This window comes from Stenella coeruleoalba (assembly GCF_951394435.1).
Source record: "Stenella coeruleoalba genome assembly, chromosome: 9".
In the NCBI taxonomy this organism is placed as follows: Eukaryota; Metazoa; Chordata; class Mammalia; order Artiodactyla; family Delphinidae; genus Stenella; species Stenella coeruleoalba.
This window is the reverse complement of record NC_137155.1, coordinates 64917540-64944988: the sequence shown is the minus strand read 5'-3', so window position 1 is coordinate 64944988 and position 27449 is coordinate 64917540. Positions and strand designations below refer to the sequence as shown.

The 27449-nt window shown below is 41.6% G+C and overlaps 1 protein-coding gene across 10 annotated transcripts in view; it reads left to right on the top strand.

Annotated features, from left to right (window-relative positions):
- Positions 1–27449, top strand: part of ELMO1 (engulfment and cell motility 1) — a 777407-nt gene that overhangs the window by 490216 nt on the left and 259742 nt on the right. For all 10 annotated transcript variants that reach the window (XM_079930925.1, XM_079930920.1, XM_079930924.1 and 7 more), the window contains one exon: positions 26124–26232. In XM_079930925.1, the coding sequence (XP_079787051.1) occupies positions 26124–26232 (109 nt within the window). The remainder of the gene's footprint in view (positions 1–26123; positions 26233–27449) is intronic.

Sequence of the window (27449 nt, the reverse complement as noted above, 5' to 3'; positions counted from 1 at the left end):
TGGGCGAGGGATACAGATCCACGATTGAGATGAAGGAGGATATGAATAAATGGGACAAGGGCATTGGCAAGTGGTTAAAATGATGACTAGATATAAACTTAGGAAATATTCGATGAATGAATATCCTAATGCCGGAAGAGTAAAGCTGAAATCAGAGTAAGGTATGAGCCTGTGCCTCTGATATTCTCTGTTGGCTCCCTCTTGACACTGGCTTTCTGGAGACCAGGGTTCAAAACCTGGCACTGTTGTTACCTGGTAATGCAAATGGGGCCCTTCCTTTTGACTGGGCTATAGTTTCTTCTCCAAACTAGGGAGCATTAGTACCTGAAGGAGCATTTGGAAATGTGTGGGCATGTTTTTTCGGTAGTCATCATGCCCATTGGGGTGCTACTGGCCACAGCCCTCTAAAACATGGGACAGTCTGCACCATGAAAAATTGTCCTACCCAGTAATGACCCCTTTGAAAAAAAAGTCATGCCAGGTCTGAATTCCCTGTAAGCACTATATTTTAACTTTATCTGTTTTTCTATATATGCAATTTGACAAACTTTGACTTATATTGAAACATTATTTGTACTTTAATTATATGAAGGATTTTATGCGTTTCTCTGAATGGTGTTATGTGCTTCTCAGGTATTTGATTAGAAATGCAATTTTTCATAAGAAAATTGTTTTTTCATAAAAGTTTAATTTGGTTTATATGTGTATATATTTATTGCAAAGATTTTTTTTCTAGGAATGTAATCTGCTCTCACAGTAAGTAATTTAATATTTTTGAGGTACCTTGTGGTATAGCCTCGGAGAGTTGAGTGTGAAAAGAAGAAGCCTAGCAGAAATTGAATTTAGCATTTCCTGATTAATGTTTGTGGATGAATGTTTCTAAAGTTAGAGTATTGATTCTGAATGTATTGTAAATTGCATAAGAAGCATACGTCTCAAGAAGAGTAATTTAATATTTTAATCCCATTTTCTTCAATGTGTTCTCTAAACTGTCGTAAGTGAAATTAATACCATGGCAACCTGACAGAACTTTATATCTGATGGGAACTTAAAAAGAAAATCCTATTTGAAAAGAAAGGTGTGGACTTTTTTGTCCACATGCACTTTCTTTCTGCTTAGACTGAGAAAGGAATGTTTTCTCGAAAGTGTTCCTTTCCTAATGTGTTCTGTGTCCCATCTGACTTTGGGACCATTAAATGCTGCATGGAAAGCTAAAGCTATTTACATGAATGAATGGGGTTAGGGGATCATATATAAAGCTGAGGCATTCTGCAAGGAAGCTTTGTGGTGACTTATGAAAACAGATGTCCCAGTGGTAGTGACATAGTGATGGAGACAATGAAAGTGGTCATCCCAGACAGCTAATTAAATTTTGATCTATGAGCTGAGTTGTCTTTTCTGAAACATAAAGATGGGCTCTTGGTTTTTTAATAAGCTTACATTTTGATAAAATTTCCTTTTTTTGATGAGGTAAATTTCCTGTCTGAATGCAGTTATTCATTTATTATTTATATCTTTCATTCAATAAACACGTATTCTGTACCTAAATCTATAGTCTCACTTTTCACTTTGCCAGTCAGATTTATGGTTGAGATTTTCAAAAGGAATTGTAACACACACACACACACACACACACACACACACACACACACACACCACACATTCCCTCTTTGCCCTTGACACGCCCATGCCCTCCAGCTATCCTGTTGCGTCAGACAATGTATATTTTTCCAAGTTGTCTTCTTACCCCGTGTTCTAACTCCCCTGCTGCTCACTTTTCAACACTGCACCCATCACTTTCTAGAAGCTGTTCTGCTACATGGGGAGCCCTCTCCTCTTCCTTCGTCTTCTTTGTCCTGCCATTGACGCTGGACACTTTCCATTGGCTGGTTCTCCCTTTTTGCCTGCAGCCCTTGCCGTCTGTCTTGGTTCTCTCCTTGGCTGCTTCTCTTAGTCTCTCTGATGGGTTTCTCTCCCTCTGCCTGCCCATCAAATGCACATAATCCTCACGACTCTGTCTGTGGATCTTTTTTCTTTTTCAGGCACTCAAGCTGCACATGTTTACTGACTGAGTAACTATCAAATGGCCTGCAGTGAGGGAGGGGATAGAGATTCCCCAAGGAACAAGTCACTCATTGTCCTGTCATTGAGGATTTTACCGTCTAGCGATGGAAGGAGGGGTAGTTGGAGGAAGAGTTAAATGCCAGCACTTTCCAAGCCACTTAGAATGGATTTTGATTGGGCAGGAGTGATACTGGGGGCACAGAGGAGAGTCATAAACACAGATGTGGGAGTCAGGTCAGTAAAATTTCCTTCAAGAAGTGGCATCTAGGGCTTCCCTGGTGGTGCAGTGGTTGAGAGTCCGCCTGCCGATGCAGGGGACACGGGTTCGTGCCCTGGTCTGGGAGGATCCCACATGCCGCGGAGCGGCTGGGCCCGTGAGCCATGGCCACTGAGCCTGCGTGTCTGGAGCCTGTGCTCCGCAGCAGGAGAGGCCACAACAGTGAGAGGCCCGCATACCTTAAAAAAAAAAAAAAAAAGTGGCATCTACACTAAGGCCTGTTGGATAGTACTAGTTATCAGGTGAGGGGAAGGAGGATGTGAGAGAGTACTCCAAGCAGAGGGAAACATGTGAACAGAGGCATAAAGGTGTGTGCTTTGTTCAAGGAACCACAAATAGTACAGCATGGTTAAGACAGGGAGTGGCAAATATGATCATGGCTTGGGAGGCAAATGTGGGCTAGTTCATTAGGGACCCTCCACACCGTATTAAGGTGCTCGCTTGTGCCTTAGCCCAAAGGCAGTGAAGAATTTCTGAACTATTTTAAGTAAAGATGATGAGAGTTAATTTTAGAAAAATCACTCTCCTGCCAGAAAACAAATGTGAGAAATCAAGACTAGCAGCAAAAATAAAATTGGGGAAATTAGAGAGAAATGATGGCAACTTGATAAGGCTAGTGGCTGTGACATTGGGGAGAAGCAGTTAGAATGAATTATTTTGGAGCTAAGGTAAACTAGACTCTCTCCAAGGAAAAGGGAGATACTGGCTTGAGTGGATGGATGGTGGTGTCATTGATGAACTAGATCTGTGGGTCTGAGGGGTTGGTCATTTGGAGACATCCAGATACTATATGCATATGGGACAACTGTCCAGGTGGGTGTTTCTAGTAGGCAGTGAGATATGGGCAGTGGTGGTCAATAAGAGTGGCAGGGTCTAGTTCTTAGGTAACAGAAAATAGAACAGCAAGCAAAGGAAGAGAGTATAATTTTTGTTGTTGTTTTGTTTCGTTTTATCTTGTTTTCTTTTTTCCCCCTTGGGTTTTTTAAAATTTTCTTCTGAATTTTTAAAAGTGACCTATCCTTGGCACATCTATCAAGTCATAAAACTGTTTTACTTGATATTTATTTGCAGTTTTCTACACTATATTGAGCAGATATTGAGCAGATAAACATTTCACTGTTTTATAAATTATCATACTGTTTAACCATATCACAATCACTTAGGATTTGCTTCCTTCCCCAGAGACCTAATTTTAAACAGTGGCACTACTTCTTAGAGAAATATTCTGATGTTGAGTCAATATGGAAAAGAACAAACTTGACCCTTTTTGTATATTTTATTTGGTGTGGTGCTATGTTATAAGTAAAATTTTTTTTTTTTTTTTTTTTTTTGGCTACACCACACGGCTTATGGGATCTCAGTTCCCCAACCAGGGATTGAACCCAGACCACGGCAGTGAAAGCTGGCATCCTAACCACTAGGGACCAGGGAACTCCCAGTGTTTCCTTAATGAGGTTGTCTCCGAACTAATTACACAATTATAAGATCTCAAGTCTTCTAGTAACAAAATTAAAAGTAAATTCTGGAAACGGCTTGTTCTTTATGTGCCCTGAAGTTCTTTGCCTCAACATCCCTCAAAATTTACGGTCAACATCTCATCCAGTTGGAATATATTTGCAGACTGGGTGACTGTGATAGAAGAGAATGAATTTCCTGAGAAGGGAAAATAGAAATGCCTTCAAAAGCAAGATTTATTTCAATGGTTTCATGCAGTTGTGAGCCAGGGCACATGTGTTTTTAGTATCTTACTAAATCAGAACAGAAATATTTATAATATGTCAAGTAAATAAGATTATGGGGAAAGACGGCTATTTGTACCTAAGAGTTGTTTTCTCAAGGTTCTTTTATGGTAGCCATTTTTAAACAGATGAAAAAATTTAAGTATGTTTACACTATTTTAAAACCTTTCTTCCTCCTCGTGATGCGTACATAATAAACAATACTTTTTACGAATAGTTGGGAGAAATATTGGTTTAGACCCTAACTCACTGCTGGGACATGAGAGGCCTTGTTCTTGAGGCAGTACTGACAAGAAAATGCTATGAGATGATTTAGCATGAGAAAAGCTTCCATATTTTAAGTCTTTACTGTATTTTGTATTTCACATACATTATTTGTAATCTTCTCTTCGGTGCTCCCAGAGGTGGGAAGATAAGGTAGCTTTGGTACCCCCCTTCTTCCCGTATGTAGATCTCTCTGTCCATTGAGGCCCACCTCAAGTTCAAAGTTATTCTAGGGAAACTCTTCAACTTTTCCTGTGTCAGAGGGCATAAACATAGTTATAATAGCAAACGTAGAGCTTGCTGTGAGATAACAAGTATGCTAAACACTTTCATTAATATCTCACAGCACCACTGTGAGGTTGACACTGTTATTATTTCCATTTTGTGGATGAGGAAACTGACACACAGGAGGGATTACCCACAGCGAAGGAAGTGCTAGAGCTGAATTTAAGACAAAAGTCTGCTTCCAGTGTCCACACTCTGCATTTTAGGAGTTCATAGATTCATATAGGGGTTGCAGCCACAGTTCAAGTAAGTTCTAAGGATGTATTTTGCTCAACTGGCACAGTACTTTTAAAGGGAAGAGAATGTGAATTACCTGAACTCCCTTTCCAAATAACCATGAACCCCAGGACTCCCTATTATATTCTGTCTGGCTGCTTTATGAATTCTAGTTATCTGCCTGGTACTTGAGGGGCTTGACTTGGTGGCCATGATATTGATGACCTTTGTGAAGTTCTGAATGCATTGTCGACACACAGTAGGTGCTTAACTTCTTTTACTTGCCTTTTCCTTTTCCACATAAAGTTGTACTTGATTACTGTCCCTTCTCCTGGGGGTTTCATATTTCTGCACTTAATGTTTGCTGTCCTTCCATCCTTGTGGTCAACTCCCGGAGAGCAGGTTCTTCATCTTGTGTTGTGTATTTGTTCCCTTGCTGAGACTAAAGGACTTTAATTTCAACCTCCCAAGTGTAGAGGAAAAGATTAGGCATGCTTCTCAAATTCTCTGGTTGTAAATATTAAAGGAAAAAAGTCATCAGATATTATTATAAATACGGAGGCCTAGTGTGCTTGGCGCTCTCAGCACAGTCAGCCCTCTGCGCTGTGTGTCAGACCACACAATGGAGTTCTTGCTGCCCTTTAAGGGGGACAGAAACCAAGTATCCCTCATGTACCAAGGGGGGTGTGATGGAGGCAATGCTGAGCCTTTAAAATAAATTAAGGCACTTTTAACATTTCAAGGGGGAAATTGGCAGTTTCCCAAGCGACATAATTACGAGACAGTGTGTAATGTGTAATTAAACTCAACTATGAAGCAAATGATTGGAATAAAGCTTGGTGGCACATCATTTTTTTTGTTCCCGTAGTGCTGACAGATCCTTCCCTCCCCTTGTCCCTGAAATGGCTTCAGCAGCAATTGCTCCTAATTTTTTTTAAATGAAATTATATGTTGCCAGTGAAACACACAGTTTCATGTAAAGGAACCTTTTTTTTTTTGTTTGAGTGACATTTTCCTTCTAGGTGATCTGGAGCACAGAATCCATAGAATAACAAGGACCTCAAGGCAAAGCCTTGCTGGGACTTTAAAATGAATCTTTGTCTAATAATTCATTTAAATACTTTATTCTTTCTAATTTTTTTTTCTTTCTTTGACCAAGGTCCACGGCTTGGAGGCTTGTTTTTTTTGTTGTTGTTTTGTTTTTTTGTGGTACGCGGGCCTCTCACTGTTGTGGCCTCTCCCGTTGCGGAGCACAGGCTCCGGACGCGCAGGCTCAGCGGCCATGGCTCACGGGCCCAGTCACTCCGTGGCATGTGGGATCTTCCCGGACCGGGGCACGAACCCGTGTCCCTTGCATCGGCAGGCGGACTCTCAACCACTGCGCCACCAGGGAAGCCCCTGGAGGCTTGTTTTTATGTAGTTTTCTTTCATGTTTTAAAAATAGTGGCATTAATTTTGTTGATTGTGAATAACCAAGTGTTATTGCCAAACAATCAGGACCCCCTGAGAGTCTGAATGTATGTGATTAGATTTTTACTAATTGCGCTGGCAAGTAGAATTTCTGACTTCGAAAACCAGTGATTTGAATGGAACGCTTCAGGCCTCAGGATGAGATCATTTTTCAGCATGGGCTTGGTTTTATCTCAGAAGATCCATCATCGGAGGGAGGGAAGGCAGGTTCCACATCCATTAATGATTGCTGGATATAACAGTGCTTGTACTCTGAGTTCTCGCCATCTGAGTTCGTTTGGTACTGGCTTCAGTACCTGGAGTCTGAAGCAGGTCTAAAACATGGTAGTTACTTATTGCATTCTCCTTTGCTACCAGCCCAAGCTGGGTATTAGGTTTAGAATTTTTTACTTAGCTATCTGAAGGGTTTTTTGTTTCTGTTTTTTTAAACTTTAAAACACAGTGGGGCTTTAAAGCACAGTGGGACTTTAAAACACATTGATGGATTGCTTGAGAAAAAATGTAACCAACCAATAGAATGAACTATATGCAGTTGACACAGTGCAAACCTAGGCCCAGTGTGAATTACAAGGTTAGAAACTACAGACAGCCTTATGTGTGGATGACACTGTCCCTCGTTAGGGCACCAGCAAAACCCTTAGTCAACAGCGGCTATCCTGGGGTCTCTATCTTAGACCCAGTAATATCTTCCCATTGTTTCTCCAAACTGATTCTTTCTCAGTCCACATTGTCCATTTTTTTGGTCTCACTAAATTAGTTAAACAAATATTTATTGAGTACCTTCTCTGTGACAAGCTGCCTCCTTTCTGCTGTCATTGACCAAGCTTCCCCCTTTAATTGTGCATTTTCTACCTTCATTGTGGAGGGCTCAGTAGCTGCTGTGCTGCAGGTTTGCTGTGGCTTCTCCCCTTTCTGCTGTAACTGCTGTGCCATGTTGTAGAGCAGAAGTTCCGAGAGAGCTGTCCTTCACATCTGCCTGTCCCTTTAAGACGGGAAAGATTTCTGGGAATTCCCTCTCTTCTGTGTGTCTCCAACTGGAAGGTGTTATAGACCTCACTGGTTTTTAAATTATTTCTAAATAATGGACATCATTTTTTAGAGCAGTTTTAGGTTTACAGAAAAATTCAGCAGAAAGTACAGAGGGTTCCCACATATCCCCTTTTGTCCCTCTCCCACACACAGTTTCCCACATTATTAACATCTTGCATTAATGTAGTACTTTGTTTGATTTAATGAAACCAATAACCTACAGTCTTGCTGTAATTGCCTGTTAGTTACAGGAGGTTTTTTTGTTGTTGTTCCTTTGAAATTTTCTAGATAAACAATCATGTCATCTGTGCACCAATAATTTTATTTCTTCCTTCCCAATCGCTATACTTTTTAAGTCCTTTTCTTATCTTATTGCATTAACTAGGACTTCCAATAAGCAGTTGAATAGTAATAGTAAGAAGGAATATCCAGATATTAGGGGGAAAGAGTCAAGTTTTTCACCATTAAGTATGATGTTAGCTGTAGAGTTTTTATAGGTGTTCTTTATCAAGTTGATGAACCTCAGTATTAGTTTGCTAGGACTGCCATAACAAAGCACTATAGACTGGGTGGCTCAGAGAATAGAAATATATCCTTTAACAGTTCTGGAGACTAGAAGTTTGAGATAAGGTGCCTGCAGGGTTGGCTCCTCCTGAGGCCTCTCTCCTTGGTTTGCAGACAGCTGCCTACTTGCTGTGTCCTCACGTGGTCATCTTGCTGTGCACTCACATCCCTGGTGTCTCTTTCTCTTCTTATAGGGGCATCAGTCATATTGAATTAGGGCTTCATGCTGATGGCCTCATTTTAAATTACTTGCCTCTTTAAAAGCTCTGTCTCCCAATACAGTCACATCGTGGGAGACTGAGGGTTAGACCTTCAACATACAGATTTTTGGGGGACACGGATCAGTTCATAACATTCTATCTACCTTGAACATCCCAGGTGATTCCAACCTCTGGTCCTAGTACAGGCATACCTCATTTTATTGCTCTTCACAGATATTGTGTTTTATTACCAGTTGAAGGTTTGTGGCAACCTGTATTTGAGCAAGTCTATTGAACAGCATCCGTTCGCTCTGTGTTTCTTTGTCACGTTTTGGTAATTCTTGCAATATTTCAAGCTTTTTAATTATTATTACATTTGTCATGATCATCTGTGATCAGTGATCTTTTTAAAATTTATTTATTTATTTTTGGCTGTGTTGGGTCTTCGTTTCTGTGCGAGGGCTTTCTCCAGTTGCGGCGAGCGGGGGCCACTCTTCGCGGTGCGCAGGCTTCTCACTATTGCGGCCTCTCTTGTTGCAGAGCACAGGCTCCAGATGCACAGGCTCAGTAATTGTGGCTCACGGGCCCAGTTGCTCCATGGCATGTGGGGTCCTCCCAGACCAGGGCTTGAACCCGCGTCCCCTGCGTCGGCAGGCAGATTCTCAACCACTGTGCCCCCAGGGAAGCCCTGACCAGTGATCTTTGATGTTACTATTATAATTGTTCGGGGGCACCACGAACTGCACCGGTATAAGATGGTGAACTTGATAAACACTTGTGTTCTGACTGCTCCACCGACTGACCATTCCCCCATCTCTTTTCCTCTCCTTGGGCCTCCCTATTCCCTGAGACACAACAATATTGAAATTAGGCCAGTTAATAACCCTACAATGCCCTCTAAGTGTTTAAGTGAAAGGAAGAGTCTCATGTCTCTCACGTTAAATCAAAAGCTAGAGTTGACTAAGCTTGGTGAGAAAGCCATGTGGAAAGTCAAGATAGGCTGAAAGCTAGGCCTCTTGCACCAAACAGCAAGTTGTAAATGCAAAGGAAAACTTCTTGAAGGAAATAAAACTACAACTTCAGTGGACACACATACGATAAGAAAGTGAAACAGCCTTACTGCTGATATGAATAAAGTTTTAGTGGTCTGGATGGAAGATTAAACCAGCGACAACATTCTATTAAGCCAAAGCCTAATCCATAGTAAGGCCCTAACTTTCTTCAGTTCTGTGAAGGCTGCGAGGGTGAGGAAGCTGGAGAAGAAAAGTTTGAAGCTAGCAGCGTTTGCTTCATGAGGTTTAAAGCAAGAAGCCATCTCCGTAACATCAGCGTGCAAGGTGAAGCAGCAAGTGCTGATGCAGAAGCTGCAGCAAGTTATCCAGAAGATCTAGCTCAGATCATGAATGAAGGTGACTCTACCAAACAACAGATTTTCAGCGTAGACAAAATAGCCTTCTATTGGAAGATGTCATCTAGGACTTTCATAGTTAGAGAAGAGAAGTCAATGCCTGGCTTCAAACTTCAAAGGACAGGCTGACTCTCTTGTTAGGGGCTAATGCAGCTGGTGATTTTAAGTTGAAGCCAATGCTTATTTACCATTATGAAAATCCTAGGGCCCTTCAGAATTATGCTAAGTTGACTCTGCCTGTGTTCTAAAATGGAACAAAAAAACCTGGATGGCAGCATATCCGTTTACAACATGGTCTCCTGAATATTTTAAGCTCACTGTTGACACCTACTGCTCAGAAAAAAATGTTCATTTCGAAATATTTCTGCGTATCGACACTGCACCTGGTCCCCCAAGAATTCTGATGGAGATTAATGTTTTTTTCATGCATGCTAACACAACATCCATTCTGCAGTCCACGGATTAAGGAGTAATTTCCATTTTCAGGTCCTGCTCTTCAAGAAATACATTTTTGTGAGGCTATAGCTGCCATAGATAGTGATTCCTCTGATGGATCTGGGCAAAGTAAACTGAAAAGTTTCTGGAAAGGATTTGCCATGCTAGATACCATTAAGAACATTGTGATTCATGGGAAGAGGTCAAAATGTCAACATTAACAGGAGTTTGGAAGAAGCTGATTCCAGCCTTCATGCATGACTTTGAGGGGTTCAAGACTTCAGTGGAGGAAGTAACTGCAGATGTGGTGGAATCAACAGGAGAACTAGAATTAGACATGGAGCCTGAAGATGTGACTGAATTGCTACAATCTCATGATAAAACTTTAGCAGATGAGGAGTTACTTCTTATGGATGAGCAAAGAAAGTAGTTTCTTGAGGTGGAATCTACTCCTGATGAAGATGCTGTGAAGATTATTGAAAAGGCAATATAGGATTTAGAATATTACATAAACTTAACTGATAAAGCAGTGGCAGGGTTTGATAGAACTGACTCCAATTTTGAAAGAAGTTCTGCTGTGAGTGAAATGCTATCAGACAGCATTGCATGGTACAGAGAAATCATTCATGAAAGGAAGAATCAATCAATGGGGCCAATTTCATTGTTGTCTCATTTTAAGAAATTATCACAGTCACCCCAACCTTCAGCAGCACCACCCTGATCAGTCAGAAGCCATCAACATCGAGGCAAGACCCTCCACCAACAAAAAGATTAGGCCTAGATGCTGGTGAAGCCTCAGATGCTGGTCAGCATTTTTTAGCAGTAGAGTGTTTTTTAATTAAAGATGACATTGTTTTGCACACTTAATAGACTGCAGTATAGTGTAAACATAACTTTTATATGCACTGAGAAACCAAAAAATCTGTGACTCACTTTATTTTGATATTCACTTTATTGCAGTGGTTTGGAACCAAACCTATAATACCTCCAAGGTATGTCTATACTTGCCTCTTCGTTTCCAGGGAATCTGCTCCCCACTTAGCCAGGGACCTTCTTCCCTCGCTTACTCTAGGCTCAGGGTGGCCTTTCTTCACCAGCAAATATAAAGCCGTAATTTCATCCCTTACCTCCCTGTCCATCTTACCTCTTTTGTTTTGCTCCAAATGTAATGCTTGTTTACATACTCTAAATTTACCTTTGTGTCTATTTCCTGTTTACCTGTACAAGTGTGTAAGCTCCATGAGGGCAGGGACTGTGTACTGCGTCTCTCCTGTGCCCCAGTGCCAGCGCAGTGGCAGACACACAGAAGGCACTCAGCACATATCTGTTAAATCGGTACCTGAATTGAGTGCGTTCTGGTGTTCTGCCGTCTGGCCGGATCGCCAGTCACCCCAAGGTAAGATACCACAGAACAGGTTTTTATCTGGACTATGCTATCATCTCCCTGACTACAGCTGTCCTTCTGGCCTTTGTGCATTCTGGAATGGAAACCAAATTAGCAGTTATATTGGTGTGGCCCAAAATGGGCTTGCCCCAGATACGCTGATGCTTATACTTGGGTGAATCACTGCTGACTTTCATTTTTAAATTGTATTCATGTGACCAGAGTCCAGCCAGTATTAGCAATCTGCCTACCAAATCAGAAGGCAATTTGTATTGGTATAATAGAATTTAGGTGGTAGTGTTCCTGAATGTTTCATTGTATTCTGTAAAAATAGCTTTCCCCTTCAGAACTAGGCAATACACCTGGTACACCCAGGAGTGTTTGACACTGTCAGGTAACTTTATTTTTACATTGACCTTAATTTTATCAACTTTTCCTCTGCCTTGGTAAAACCCAAGGTTCCAAAATTTAGTATAAATCATAGACAATATTTTTCTTACATTTGATAGAGCAACTGAAACACTGTTAGTAACAGATATAACAGCCCTAACAACTAATTTCTCTCTGGCTGGTTTATCAAATGCTATTCTGTACATAAGTACAAGCGTCCTTGAACTTGGTGGCTTTTAGAAGACCCTGATATATGTCATTCATACCTGTCTACAAACTTGTGATTACGAAGATCAGGGAAGTCAGTTTCATTTCTTGAATGGTGATGCTTTTGTGCCACAGGGCTCTTGCACATGCTGTTCCTGTTATCTCAGCCCCCCTTTTCTCTGCCCATACTTACTTTCCCACGTAACTCTCATTCATTCTTTAGGACTTCATCCTGAAGGCTCCTCTTTTATTGCTTTTCTTTCCTTGTTATTTCCTTTATAGCACTGACTTAACTTGGAATTATATAATTACTTGTTTTATTATTTGATCATTATTTCTCTCAAGCATGACATTTTTGAGCAGAGACCTTTTTCCTCTTTTTTTTTTTTTTTTTTGGTCTTTTGTCCTCACTGTCTAGCACCGGGACATTTAAATTATTCACTAAACAAAAGATTAAAGAGTTGATATGTCGAATCCCTGACCAGTGTTACATCTCTCTTTTCCCCTCGGAAGTCCTTCATAGCCATATGTGATATTTGTCAGAGAATCAAAACTGAAATCAGACTTGGAAGAAATCTGCCTTTCAGTGGGTGGGGTCATTGAAATGGCCACAGTTTGTTAGAACTGATGAGCTACATGGTATCAAGCCTCACCTAAAATCTTAGTTATGAAAGCCGTGAGAATAAGTGTATGTTACATGAGTAGACATGGGTTCTGTATAAGAAAATGACTAAGAGAACCTGCCCCCATTCACGCAAACCCAGATTCTGGGTCCCCCTTCATGGCAACAGGAGGCTGAGGAGTGGAGCGTGAGGGGTATGTGGGGGGCACGTTCCTTTGCTATGGAAGTTGGCCTCCTATCATCTCAGACAATTTTTCCTGCTGGTTTTCATTCTCAGCATCACAGGAAGTGTTTATAGCAAATAATTGCCAAGTGTTTTCCATAAACATACAACTAAGGACATTTTTCCCACATTCCAACTCTCTGTAAATGTTTGTTTTCCCCATGCCCAAAGAAGGTGAGTATTCAGTTTCGTTAAGCAGGCCTTTGGTATGTGGGCTTTGGCCCAGAGAGAATTCCCTTCTGAGTTTGTCCTTCATCTGGCCATGTTGTCCCTGCACAAGCAGTAGACTCAGAGAGTTTCTAAATGAGTTTTCCTCCACAGCTTGGATTCCTAGCCACACGGCTAGACTCCAGGTAACTTCTGGGTCCTGAGCACCCCCTCAGCAAAGGACAGGGTGAGGTCAGAGGTTGCTGGGAGCATCACAGAAGTCATTGCTTCTGATAAAATCCACAGGGAAATACAATGGGGAATGTGGATGACGGGGGATAAGGAGGTAATTGGAACTCAGGATGCACGTGAATGTTAAATAATAGATTATGAAAATTCTCATATTAAAACCAGGCAAGGGACTTCCCTGGTGGCACAGTAGTTAAGAATCCGCCTGCCAATGCAGAGGGCATGGGTTCGAGCCCTGGTCTGGGAAGATCCTATATACCACAGAGCAACTAAGCCCGTGTGCCACAACTACTGAGCCTGCGCTCTAGAACCACAACTACCGAACCCATGTGCCTAGAGCCCATGCTCCACAACAAGAGAAGCCACAGAAATGAGAAGCCCTCACACTGCAACGAAGAGTAGCCCCCGCTCGCCGCAACTAGAGAGACCCCACGCGCAGCAGCGAAGACCCAATGCAGCCAAAAAAAAAACCAGGCAAGCTAGTGTTCATTGTTCATTAATAAGTGCCTAGTGTATGCTGTGGTGTGGGGAATTCACAGGTGACTGAGATATGGTTCCTGACCTCAAGGGCTCAACCCCACCAGGGGAAGTAAGACATGTATTTCACCACAATTTGGAGCAGAAAGTGAGAATTGCTGTGAGAAAGATATAGATAAAGGACTGTGGGTTTTTAGACAAAGGAATTGCATTAGGTTTTATGAAGAAAGTGACACTGGCTTGGGGCCAAAGGAGAAGGACAATTTAGACAGGCACGGGAGGGGAGGTAGGGGTGGACGGGTGTCAGGGGAAGCAATTCCCACAGAAGGAATCACATATGGACCTACCCCTGTAGGAGGGCTGTCTCACAGCAGAGATCTCTCGTTTGGCAGAATTAGCCAAAATTTGGGATGCTTATATAGAATTAGATATAATGAGATAAATTCCTTTTAAAAGGCGAGATTTAATAGAAGAAAGATTTCCTTTTCACATGCCTTTAACTTGAAGTAAAACAATGTATGGCTTAATTTCTTAATTAGGTTCCAATAAATAATTTTTCCATTGTAGCTAATTTAATATGTGTATAATTGGAAAATTGACATTTTTTGTTTGAAAATATTTCTGCAAAGGCAGATTATTATTGTCCAGAAGAGGGTGATGGAAAATATTTCTCTCTTCCTCACCTTTTCATCCCTTCATGTCCATTCTCCCAAACCAGAGTGAATTTATAAATCTGTGAGCCAAGTGAGAAAACGAAAAAAAAAAAGTTAGGTGTGATCTGACTTACAGGAATCCATTTTATCACTAGCTCTCCGAGAATGTGTTTGTTTAGTAAAGTGAGTTACATCCAAATATGTTTCAGACAAATATATGTGAGTGTAACATAGCTTTAAGACTGCAATAACTGTTAAGACAAGTGGTGACAATTTCTCAGTAAGAAGTCAGGCTTGAGAAATGTCAAGGCTAATTTTTCATCCAACGGTGACTGTCAGACAATGCCAAACATCTTGGTGTCTTTGTATTCCACTGAAGGAGACAGGAGGCATTTGTATTCAATAATGCAACGTTGAGTGAGTCAAAATTCTGACTTGTGATCGTGTGATTTATTGCTAATATAGCCCAAGATACAGAGGGGCTTCTCTGCCTTCATTCGGTATCCATTTCCCAGTTGCAATTAATCTTTATTACAGTCCATAGCTCACCTCTGGTTTGGAATGTTAAAAAGATGCCTCGGAAGAGAGTCTCGAATTAGTTTCTGCTCCTTCAAGTTTTATCCTCTTGATGAAGCTTAGCCTGCCTGCCCACTGCGTTTCACATGAACCTTCATCCCAGAGAGTCGTACTTCCTTGTAAAAAATGCAAACAATTTAGAAGGACACAGAAGAGTTACATAGCAAATGAAAGTCTGTCCGCCCTACAAATCCCATCCCCATATGTCTTCCAAGTAGACTGCAAGCCCCTGAAGATGGTATTTTACTCGTATGTGTATTTTTAGCATCCAGCAAGTTACTTAGCAATAATCAAGGCTTAAAGAAAAGCTTTGTTGGATAAATGAATCAATCAAAGGGTGTGGAGGAGAGTGGGGCTAGAACTTCCGTGGTAGATTTGGGGGAGGATAGTATTTTGATTTTCAAAATGTGGTGCTTGGACCAGCAGCATCAGCATCTTCTGGGATCTGGTTAGAAATGCAGGGCCTCAGGCTTACCCCAGGCTACTGGATCAGAATCTGCATTTTAACAAGATCTTCAGGTGATCAGTGAGTGCTTTAAAGCTTGAGCCAACTTACGGTTGTCCTTTGTATATCTGCAATATCATAACCTAGGGGTAAGACAGGAATAAAGACACAGACCTACTAGAGAACGGACTTGAGGATATGGGGAGGGGGAAGGGTGAGCTGGGACAAAGCGCGAGAGACGCATGGACATATATACACTACCAAATGTAAGGTAGCTAGCTAGTGGGAAGCCGCCGCATAGCACAGGGAGATCAGCTCGGTGCTTTGTGACCGCCTGGAGGGGAGGGATAGGGAAGGTGGGAGGGAGGGAGATGCAAGAGGGAAGAGATATGGGAACATATGTGTATGTATAACTGATTCACTTTGTTACAAAGCAGAAACTAACACACCATTGTAAAGCAATTATACCCCAATAAAGATGTTAAAAAAAAAAAGTGAGCTTTCACAAATAAATGCAAGGAAAGGCATGTGATTTGCATTTAAGCAGTATGCAGTGGAGGCCTTATCCATCAGTGTATACCGAAGGAATTTGTAAGGCCTTCATGCTTCACTCCCTGGGTGTGAAGCTGTCCTTGGGTGTGGCTGTCCTTGGGTGTCCTGTAGGACTGTCATCCTGGGCCATTTCCAGACCATCACCTCTAGGGCCCACATCTGGTCAGTCCTAAACCCCAGTTTGAAATAGACACATTTCACTTCACCCAAGAAACAGTTCAAACCACAGTATAGAAATCACATAGAAGCCTTGCTTGTTGACTCAGGATGCTGGTACATCACATTTAAACTGCTGGACAGCAGGCATGTTATTCAATGCCCAAGGTATGGTTTCCTCATCTGCAACATGTCCTGCTTTGATGACTTATGAGGACTAAAGGAGTTAAACACTTGAGAGTTTGCACAGGGTAATCAGTCCATGGGTATTCACTCTTTTCTTAATTGAGGCAAAATTCACACAACATAAAATTAACCATTTCAAAGTGAACTGTTCAGCGACATTTGGTACATTCATGATATGTTGTGCAAACGTCACCTCTACCTAGTTCCAGACATAAATTATCATCACCCTGAAAGGAAACCATGTACCCATTAAGCAGTGGTTTCCCATTCTCCATCCCCCCAACCCCTGGCCACTACCAATCTGCATTCTCTTTCTATGGATTTTAACTCTTACTAATGATATTTTTATTAGTCACAGAAAAAACAAACAAACCCAAAAAACTCAGATTTATTTCTTCTTCTGTCTGCTTTCATTGCTTTCCATGGTCCGAAAAACAGGAGGTTTGCTAATGATGGAAACTGGAAGTAGAGATGTGATATAACTTTAAAGCAGTGGTCCATAAAGTGTGGCCCCAAATTAGCAGCATCCACATTACAGGGGAACTTGTTAGAAATGCAGATTCTTGGGTTTGCCCCAGAACAGCTGAATCATAACTCTGGGGGTGGGGCCCAGCAATCTGTGTTTTAATAAGCTTCCAGATGATTCTAACGCATGCTTCCGTTAGGGAACCATTGCTTTAAATAAACCAGATATCACCTCTCCAAGCCTCTAGGGATGCCTACAGGTGCCTTCACGCACACCTGTGCCATCCTTGGGCCCAGGAAGACGTGTACTGGCACAGGAGAGAAGGTCTTCCAGCCCTATTTCTTTGATGCAGGCATCAGCTAGGGAATCTTTCCTGCTATCCTCTGGCCTTTGGAACAGGCAACAGAGCTGTTGCCTAGGCTTCCTCCAGTGACATCAGGGTTACTGTGCAGGCACAGGCACAAATACACTGTTATTTAATCGTTTCCCCTCTTGGTGCTACTTCATACTCAAAGGGAGGACTTTTCAGCAGCGTGTGGGTGTGATTGCTTGCTGTATTTCACACATCCTGCTTTTGTTGCACGATATCAAAGTGCAGGCAGCATTTCTTTTTGGTTGATTAATGTTCAATTCGAGGTCTGTTATGAACCTCCAGGCTTTAATTACTACACCATTACCCAGTCAATTCCTTGCCATTTTATATTTATGGCCTTTATTATGCCTCTGCATGTGCAATTGCCTAATTTTATTCTGGAAGAATTTCACCTCATTAGCTGGGTTTTGTACCATTCTTCTCATTTGTCCATATTGTTATTTATCTCGGTTCCTTGTGTGTGCTTTCCACCTTATTTTTTCACCAATCTGACCCTTTGTGCATACTTCTTCTCCTTTTCCTGGGATGCATTGTTCTTTTGCCCTTGGAAACAGCTCTTCAAGTTTTTGCACACTCTTCTCTGGGTGGTCTTTTCCCTGGTGATCTGTTACACTCACTCTTAACTGGTTTTTCCATCTGGATTGCTTGGTGTCATTGGCCCTTCCAAAGGCCTGGAGGCCCAGCTCTTCAGCCCTGGACATACCATGGACAGTGGTTTCTCTCTAAAGGGCCAATTGAGGATCAGGGAAGAAGCTTTTTTCTTTTTTAAAGACTATGCTGCTAAAAATAATTTTTAAAAGACCTCTAAAATGCCTTACTAACACTCCCTGTCTCAGTCCCCCCAGTGCCTCAGAAGAATTTTGAGTTTGGTTTGCTTGCTTTTATATTTTCTTACGTTCCATCCCAGACCTGCTGAATCAAATTCCGGGGAGCAAGCCAGCAGTCTGGGTTTTATAAGCCCCCAGATGATTCTGATGCCCACTCAAGTTTGAGAGCCACTGTTCTCAAAAGATGCTGAAAGACGTTCAGGAAACCCACCTAAGTCAGAAACAGTATTTATTCCACCTGAGTCCTTACTTGGCCAAAGAGCAAGATTAATAATTTCGATAGCAGTTGTGTTTGGGTTTTTGTTGTGTGTGGTTTTTATCAACATCTTTGCCCTAGAGTTATAAGAATATTTCTGTAAATCAAGAGCTCATGTAATTATTATAGCAATAATAGATCAATCGTCTCCCCCACTGAGTATTTGAGATGTCTCAGGCACTAAGAGATCTTTACCTCCATTTTTTATTTTCATTTAATCTTTACAGCCCTTTGTAGGTTGGTATTCCTGTTCCCATTTTTATAGGTGGAAACTCACGTTAAGGAATATGTGTTAAGTCACCAAGTCTGTTAGATGTAGATCTAGGAAAATCGTCTCTGTCCAGAGCCACATTATCCAGTCATCTGCTACCATGTTAAGGACTTTCCTGATCAAAGCTTTATTATTATTATTTCATCCTCTCCTTTTTCAGTAAGTGTAGGTATCATGTGTTTCAGTAGGAATCAGTAACCAGGAATGTGTGCTCTAGGGTTAGGCCACCTAAGTTCCTGAGCTGGGTCTGTTTATTTTTGTGCTATGTGAACCTTGGGCAAATTATACAACATCTTTTTGCTTCAGGTTCTCCATCTGTAAAGTGGGATAGTGCATTATTTCTGTCATGTGGTAGTACATGTACCTTACGTGAGATAATGAGTGAAAACACTTCGAACGAGACCTGGGAAATAAATGCTCTTGATGAATACTAGCTGTGATTTCTCTTCCTCTGCCCTCTTGTCTGTGCCGTTAAACCTCTTTACTTTGGGGCTCACTATCCTGATCTGTGAGGAAGGAGTGGTGGATCAGGTGGACTAACAGCCTGGAATTCTGATTTTTTTCTGGTTTATCTTCCTGCTTGGCATAGTTTCTATAATTTTAATGTTCTTTGTTCTTTGCCCACTTAAAATCATATTAAGGCTTTGGCATGTTTATTTGATTTTAGGGACTTGCTCAAAATTCATGATCACGGTTAAGCTCTTGTGCAACCCCCTTGAGGCAGTTCAGTGCTCTTTCTAAAGCTTCCCTCTGGCTTTCGGAGACCAATCACCATTAGCATTAATACCAAAGGGAGCATAGAAGGTGGCTCCCTCTTGGCCCGCAAGTCTCTGTGAGAGGACCCCACTGTGGCCTTACCCGTTGACTTTAGAAGATGTCTGTGTCTTGATGATGAGATCTAAGGGCTAACACTTCACTCTGGGGTGTTCCCTGATTCTGTTACTAATGTAAAAGTACCCCTGTGTTGGGGGTAGGGAGGGGGCTCATGGATAAAATAAAGGTTTTTATTTCTTTTTTTTTTTTTTTTTTTGCGGTACGCGGGCCTCTCACTCTTGTGGCCTCTCCCGTTGCGGAGCACAGGCTCCGGACGCGCAGGCTCAGCGGCCATGGCTCACGGGCCCAGCCGCTCCGCGGCATGTGGGATCTTCCCGGACTGGGGCAGGAGCCCATGTCCCCTGCATCGGCAGGCGGACTCTCAACCACTGGGCCACCAGGGAAGCCCAACAGACAAGTTTTAATAGAGCTTGTGGGGTTGACAAGACTCCGAGGACTGGTGTCCTATGGTGGCTGTAACTGTTTAGTATTGGGACTTTATTGCCAAAACTATCAGGCTGTGACTTATTCTTTGGTGTCCTTGCTCATTCTCTGCACGTGCACAACCCCGTATTCCTGTGGAAGATTCCTGCTTGAATATGAGCACATGGGACTTCCTATCTTGCATTTCTGGTGTAAGTAGGTGGTGACACCGTTTTTATGCTTCTCATGCTAGAATGATGGGAGAGCCTTTGCATTGCTTTCATCTGTCCCCAGAGGCCAGTCATCAAAGAGCCAGTCTCACTGCAGTCATAATTTTTGTTTAGTTGCTGGTAAATGTTGGCCAAGGGCCTCAAGGAAAAACGAAGAGGGAGGGCAATAAAGCGATTATAAACACCAACTCTGTCAAGTCTGCTTTAGGCATTTTGCCTTTGTTTTGTGATTTAGGATGCACAACAGTCCTATGAAGTGGGCTTTCTGGAATTTGTGTACAATTCACAAAAAGACGCAATGCCTCATGCAAGCTTACACTAGTTTGGCCCAGGTTCTCTATGTTACACATGCTTCCCGCAGCAGCTTTGGGTCAGAATTGGGGCGAGACGGACAATCCCTTCTCTTGGAGAGAACACGGTCCAGGTTCACATACTGTCCTTGCTGGCCTGTGAGGAGACCATTAAGCTTCATGTGACCGTCAGAGTCAAAACAGCCTGAACAAAAACCTCCACAGATGAGAGGAGATGGAAGAAGCCCTTGAGGCTTGGTCCAGGGCTGGCTACAGGGAAAGCAGAATGGACTGGACTCACCCCAGATGAGGAGAGCTTAAGAGAAAGAGGAGGAAAGTGTGACAGGGACAATCAGCTGAACGTAAGTCAGCAACATGATGCTGAAGCTAAGAGACAAGTACTAGAGTGTGGTTGGCCATGTACTTGGCACTTAAAGGTAACTCCCAAGCCAGATAAGTTTGTCACTAATGGAGAAGAAGAACTCAAAATGCATGGAAGTAAAGCCTGTGGGAACCCTCCACACAAAGTCATTAACCCTGAGCAATAGTTACTGACCCTTAGGGGATAAATGAGATAAGAGAGAACCTTATACCTTTGTCTAGAAGGGTCTGGGATTTATAAACCCACTTCAGTGAGATAGAGGAAATTGATCAAAGTTCCCTTAGCCTCTTGAGACATGAAATCCATTGAGTTTCACGGCAATGTATATGTGAAGGCAGTGTGTGAAATATAATGGGGAAGGAGGAGATTTGGAAATTGAAGACCTTAAAAATTGAATTCCAGGAGTGACTTAGGCTATGATCTAAGCAGATCACCTCTTCCTCTTGTTTTAACTTTCTTAAGAGAATAATAATAATACCTGCCTTATCCATTTTATGGACTTGTTGGTGAATCAGTGGATAGAAAATACGTAAATATACTCTGTAAAGTTGAAGTATTTAATAAAATGTTTTTTATAGTTAATATTGCATAAATATCAAGTGTTCTATAAAATATGCAGACAGTTTCAACTACTTTCGGTATATGAAGTATTCTAAAATGAGTGATAATAGCAGTTTTTAATATGTACTCCATCCATCGAGGTTTCTGTTCCAGCATGTTTGCTTTTAAAACCAAAGAGTGAGGGAAAAAAATACAGATGAAAAATATGCTTTGATATTTCCAGATAGAGCTCAAAATATCTCACGTAAACATGATTAATACCAGAATGTTGAAATTGAAAATAGATATATTAGTGTATGTATTAAGTAAAAAAAAAAACTACTGTCTAGTCTAAGAATGATCTCTCACTGTAGTAATATCTTATTAGTAACATTCATAACCATAGTCTTTTCTGAATATTTCTGTAACAGTGTTGACCTTAAAGCCCACACAGGCAGCTTGAAAGGTTTGTGTCGGCTTTGTCTAAAGAAACCAATCAAGAAGGAGAGTCTGTTTTTCTCTAGGTGGGTAAATATAATAAGATGGATGGCACATTTTTTTTAAAAACAGATCTTTGTTCATAGGACTCTTTTTTAAATTATTTATTTATTTATTTACTTATTTTTGGCTGCGTGGGGTCTTTGTTGCTGTGCACAGGCTTTCTCTAGTTGCGGTGAGTGGGGGCTACTGTTCGTTGTGGTGCGAGGGATTCCCATTGCGGTGGCTTCTCTTGTTGCAGAGCACGGGCTCTAGGCACACGGGCTTCAGTAGTTGCGGCACACGAGCTCAGTAGTTGTGGCTTGAGGGCTCTAGAGCGCAGGCTCAGTAGTTGAGGCACACGGGCTTAGTTGCTCCGCAGCATGTGGATCTTCCTGGACCAGAGCCTGAACCCGTGTTCTCTGCATTGGCAGGCGGATTCTTAACCACTGTGCCACCAGGGTAGTCCCTAGAGATGGATGGTACATTAAAGAGTAAAGAGAAGGGCTTTTCCAAGCTGATTTACGTATTGGTTACTTAAATTACTCCTTAATTTAGTACCTGCTAATAAACAGTGCCTTGGAAATGTTTTCGGAACATTTATTGGCTGCAGTAATTCCACCTACAGTGTATTCAGATCACGTCCTCATTAAATATTGATGCTCTCGTGAAATGTGAATTGTTAATGTGAAATGCCAGGGAATGTCCTCGCTGGGAGCTGGGGGCTGGCTGAAGACTACCTGTCTCCTGTCTTTTCTTTATGTTCTTCTTGCTCTGTTTTCCCCACTCATTTCCCTTCATCAAGAGATTCAGATTTGCCCCTTGATGGGGCAATCTCAGATACAGACATTTTCAAAGAGAAAGATTCACTGATTGATGGGAACTTAGTTGTTCTTCCCTCCTGCTTTCCTGAACTGGAATTCCTGATTAGAGCCAGAAAGGATTCTCCTAAAAAGAAGAGGGTGATACAGGCTCAGGCGAATGAGACTGTTCACGTTCAGGCAAATTTCCAAAAGAGACCATGAAGAGGGGCAGAGGCTTTCAAGGACTCCAGCGCTGGTCCTTCCTGCTTGCCAGGAGAAAGGATTTAGTTGGATTTTATGACCAGCTTTCTCAGAGGAAAAACAACCAACTCAGAACACGTGTTGGCTAAAGAGACTGTAAGGAAGAATTTTATAAATCCCAAGGACAGCAAAGGCTAGGTTCATGCTGATATGCAATGCATAATTATTTATGTGAGCATGTGCTGCAAACACTTGACAGGTTCCACAAAATGGGATGGTTCATCGACTTCTTGGACAATCATAAGGGTGATAAAGCAACAATGAGGAACTTCGAAAACTGCCGTGATTCAGCAAGTGGAACTGTTTAGGTTGTGATTAGGGTTAGGTATACGTGCGATGCTGGAGGAACATCCCCAAATGGAAATGGTTGATTTGTTAGTGTGGTACTGTCAGTGCATACAATAATTATGTGTGTGTGTGTGTGTGTGTGTTATTGTTACAGTGTTTGTGCAGATAACAATGGGAGCACATTTGTATTGAAAACCTACTCCTTTGGCTTTATTTTATTTTATTGATTGATTGATTGTTTGATTGATAGGTAAGGAGTGGATTTATTTAGAAACACACTCCACAGACAGAGTGTGGGCCATCTCAGAAGGCAAGAGGCCCCAGGGTATGGGGAGGTTAGTTATTATTTATTTAATTAATTAATTAATTAATTAATTAATTTAATACAGCAGGTTCTTATTAGATATCTTTTTTATACATATTAGTATATGTGTGTCAATCCCAATCTCCTAATTCATCCCACCACCACCACCCCACCCCCACTTTCCCCCCTTGCTGTCCATACGTTTGTTCTCTACAGCAGTATCTCTATTTCTGCCTTGCAAACCAGTTCATCTGTACCATTTTTCTAGATTCCACATATATGCGTTAATATACGATATTTGTTTTTCTCTATCTGACTTACTTCATTCTGTATGACAGTCTCTAGGTCCATCCACGTCTCTACAAATGACCCAATTTTTTTCCTTTTTATGGCTGAGTAATATTCCATTGTATATATGTACCACATCTTTATCCATTCGTCTGTTGATGGGCATTTAGGTTGCTTCCATGACCTGGCTATTGTAAACAGTGCTGCAATGCACATTGGGGTGCATGTGTCTTTTTGAATTATGGTTTTCTCTGGGTACATGCCCATTAGTGCGATTGCTGGGTCATATGGTAATTATTTTTAGTTTTTTAAGGAAACTCCATACTGTTCTCCATAGTTCTTGTATCAATTTACATTCCCACCAACAGTGCAAAGGGTTCCCTTTCCACCAAACCTTCCCAGCATTTGTTGTTTGTAGATTTTCTGATGATGCCCATTCTAACTGGTGTGAGGTGATACCTCACTGTACTTTTGATTTGTATTTCTCTAATAATTAGTGATGTTGAGCGGGCTTTTATGTGTCTCTTTTCCATCTGTATGTCTTCTGTGGAGAAATGTCTATTTAGGTCTTCTGCCCATTTTTGGATTGGGTTGTTTGTTTTTTTGTTGTTGAGCTCCTGGAACCGGAACACTGCCCTGTACAATTCCAAACCTCTCCACATGGTAGACCAGGCAGTGTACAGAGGTTGTGTCCAACACACATCTTACTCAACTCAGGGGCTCTGTCCTTGATCTCTGACTGAAATAGTCTTTCTCCCCGACCTTGACATGGCAAGCTCTTTCTCACCCTTTGATTCCCAATAGTCACCTAGTTGTCTACACTTTCCTCCCCAAGTCTTCCCTGTTATTCTTTGCCACCTCAACTACTTTTTTTCATGACACTTGTTATAAACTGTAATTACCTCTTTTGTTTTATCTGTTTCCCTCAATTAGAGTGGATGCTTTGATAAGTCAGAGCCCTGGTCTTGTTCTCCATTTTATAGGCCTAGACATCTTCCTGGTAGACAAGAGGTACTCATTTACTACTGTAGATTGAATGAATAAAACATCATTTCTGCCACCGAAGAGGTCATAGTCTGGGGGAAAAACAACATAAGTTGATGTACAACATTGTTTTAAACGCTACTGGGATGCACCTACTCAGGGCGGTGTAGCTTTTGAGGACATTCCAGACAACTCCATTGAGGAAGTTGGAGATGGTGTCAGAGATGGATATGCTGATTATTCCTTTGTCAACGTATGAATTTGAAGATTGGCAACTTTTTTTTTTAATTTTGTGCATTTTAGAACAATTGGCTAATTCCCCTTTATTTTTGAAGTTTAGTAACTTTAAAATAGAGATTTCCTCTTTTGTTTTCCTTTTGTTTAATACATGTGCAGAATGCCTCCCTTAGTTATGGTAGGAATATCTCAAACTAGCTTAAGGAAAGAGGAGAATTTATTGGATGGCCCAAAGGATTTTCAGTGGAAGGGTTTAGCAAATAAACCGTAAGGTTAGGGAAGTAGCTGTGCTCCAGGAACACGTGGGACCAGCCGCTCAAACGCTGCCAGGGCTACCAGTGCCTCTCCTCTCTGTTTTCCCTTGCATTTTGGCTTGCTTTCCTTTTTCCTTTTTTTGTTTTTTTTCTTGCAGATTCACTTTCAGGTAGTTCCTACACTCATACCTCGTGGGTACTGTCAGCGTAGTTGGGCCAGTTTTTCCCTTTTTGTGTGATAAGTCTCAGGGAAGGACTCTGGTTGGTCCAGTTTGTGTCACGTGTCCCTTAGGTGTGGTCCGGTCAACTAGTGCCAAGGGAGAGATCTTGTAAGAACATGGAAACTCCTGTGGGAAATATGTGATTAAACATAGGAGCTGAACCATTAAAAAAGGACAAAATAATGCCATTTGCAGCAACATGGATGCAACTAGAGATTATCAAACTAAGTGAAGTAAGCCAGAAAGACAAAGGCAAATACCATATGATATCACTTACATGTGGAATCTAAAATATGACACAAATGAACTTATCTATGGAACAGAAACAGAATCACAGACATAGAGAACAGACTGGTGTTTGCCAAGGGGGAGGGGTTTGGGGGAGGGATGGAGTGGGAGGTTGGGATTAGCAGATGTAAGCTTCTATATATAGAATGGATAAACAACAAGGTCCTACTGTACAGCACAGAGAACTATATTCAATATCCTATCATAAATAGAAAAAAATATTTAAGAAAAGGAAAAAAATGTAGGAGCTGAAGTCATAGAAAGAGAGTTGCTATTCCCAGGAAAGAGAAGATATGACCGGGAGAAAAAGAGAGTGGTTTTGTCACTTAAGTAAAAAGTCTTTACTGTGCTATTTTAAAAAACTCTCCATGGGCACCTCTGTGTAAGTGGAAACCAATGAGCAAAATATCCTCTTACAGAGTTGAAAATGGTTTTAGGAGATTTGGAAAACATGAGAGTTTTCAGTCCTTTTACAGAGAATACACTTAAAGTACAGCTTTGTTCTGCCCCCAAGAGCCCTAGTTTGGTGGTCTGGAGTGGATCTGTTTCTCTTTATAGTAGAGCCAACATTTTTGATGTTTTCTACAAACTGACTTTCCTTTCTGACCTGTTCCCTTTCCTGCTTGCAGATTGTGCTTGAGAACAGTAGCCGAGAAGATAAGCATGAATGTCCCTTTGGCCGCAGTAGTATAGAGCTGACCAAGATGCTGTGTGAGATCTTGAAAGTGGGCGAGCTGCGTAAGTACACATATTTCCCACCGGGTGTGAGGCTTGGCAGAGACCCAGCTTCCAGGGTAGTGCCCTGACCTACATGCAGGGTTCCCAAGGTGCTGACAGCTAAGCAGGAGCATCCCCATGGACCGAACATTCTTTGGCTCAGGTTTCCAGTGTATGTATTTCTTCATGTCTGCCCTGGGAATAAATCTTATTAAAATCTACAGGGATGGAAAAATGTGCAGGTATTGTGACTGAATTTCAAATATTATAAAAAAGAATGTATATTAAGAAATGAGTGTATATTTCTCTGTTTAGGAAATAGATCTATGGATTCCTTTTTAAAAATTCCAGTTTTTACGCTACCAGTAGATCACTTTCTTTTCTTTCTTTTTTTATTGAATTTTATTTTATTTTTTTTTTATACAGCAGATTCTTATTAGTCATCAATTTTTTTTTTTTTTTTTTTTTGCGATATGTGGGCCTCTCGCTGTTGTGGCCTCTCCCGTTGCGGAGCACAGGCTCCAGACACGCAGGCTCAGCGGCCATGGCTCACAGGCCTAGCCGCTCCGCGGCATGTGGGATCTTCCCAGACCGGGGCATGAACCCACGTCCCCTGCATCGGCAAGCGGACTCTCAACCACTGTGCCACCAGGGAAGCCGCAGTCATCAATTTTATACACATCAGTGTATACATATCAATCCCAATCTCACAATTCTTCACACCACTACCCCCACTGCCCCACCACTTTCCCCCCTTGGTGTCCATACGTTTGTTCTCTACATCTGTGTCTCAATTTCTGCGCTGCAAACCGGTTAATCTGTACCATTTTTCTAGGTTCCACATATATGCGTTAATATACGATATATTTTTTCTCTTTCTGACTTACTTCACTCTGTATGACAGTCTCTGGATCCATCCATGTCTCAACAAATGACCCAATATCTTTCCTTTTTATGGCTGAGTAATATTCCATTATATATATGTACCACATCTTCTTTATCCATTTGTCTGTCGATGGGCATTTAGGTTGCTTCCATGACCTGGCAATTGTAAACAGTGCTGCAATGAACATTGGGGTGCATGTGACTTCTTGAATTATGGTTTTCTCTGGGTATATGCCCAGTGGCGGATCATATGGTAATTCTATTTTTAGTTGTTTAAGGAACCTCCAAATTGTTCTCCATAGTGGCTGAATCAATTTACATTCCCACCAACAGTGCAGGAGGGTTCCCTTTTC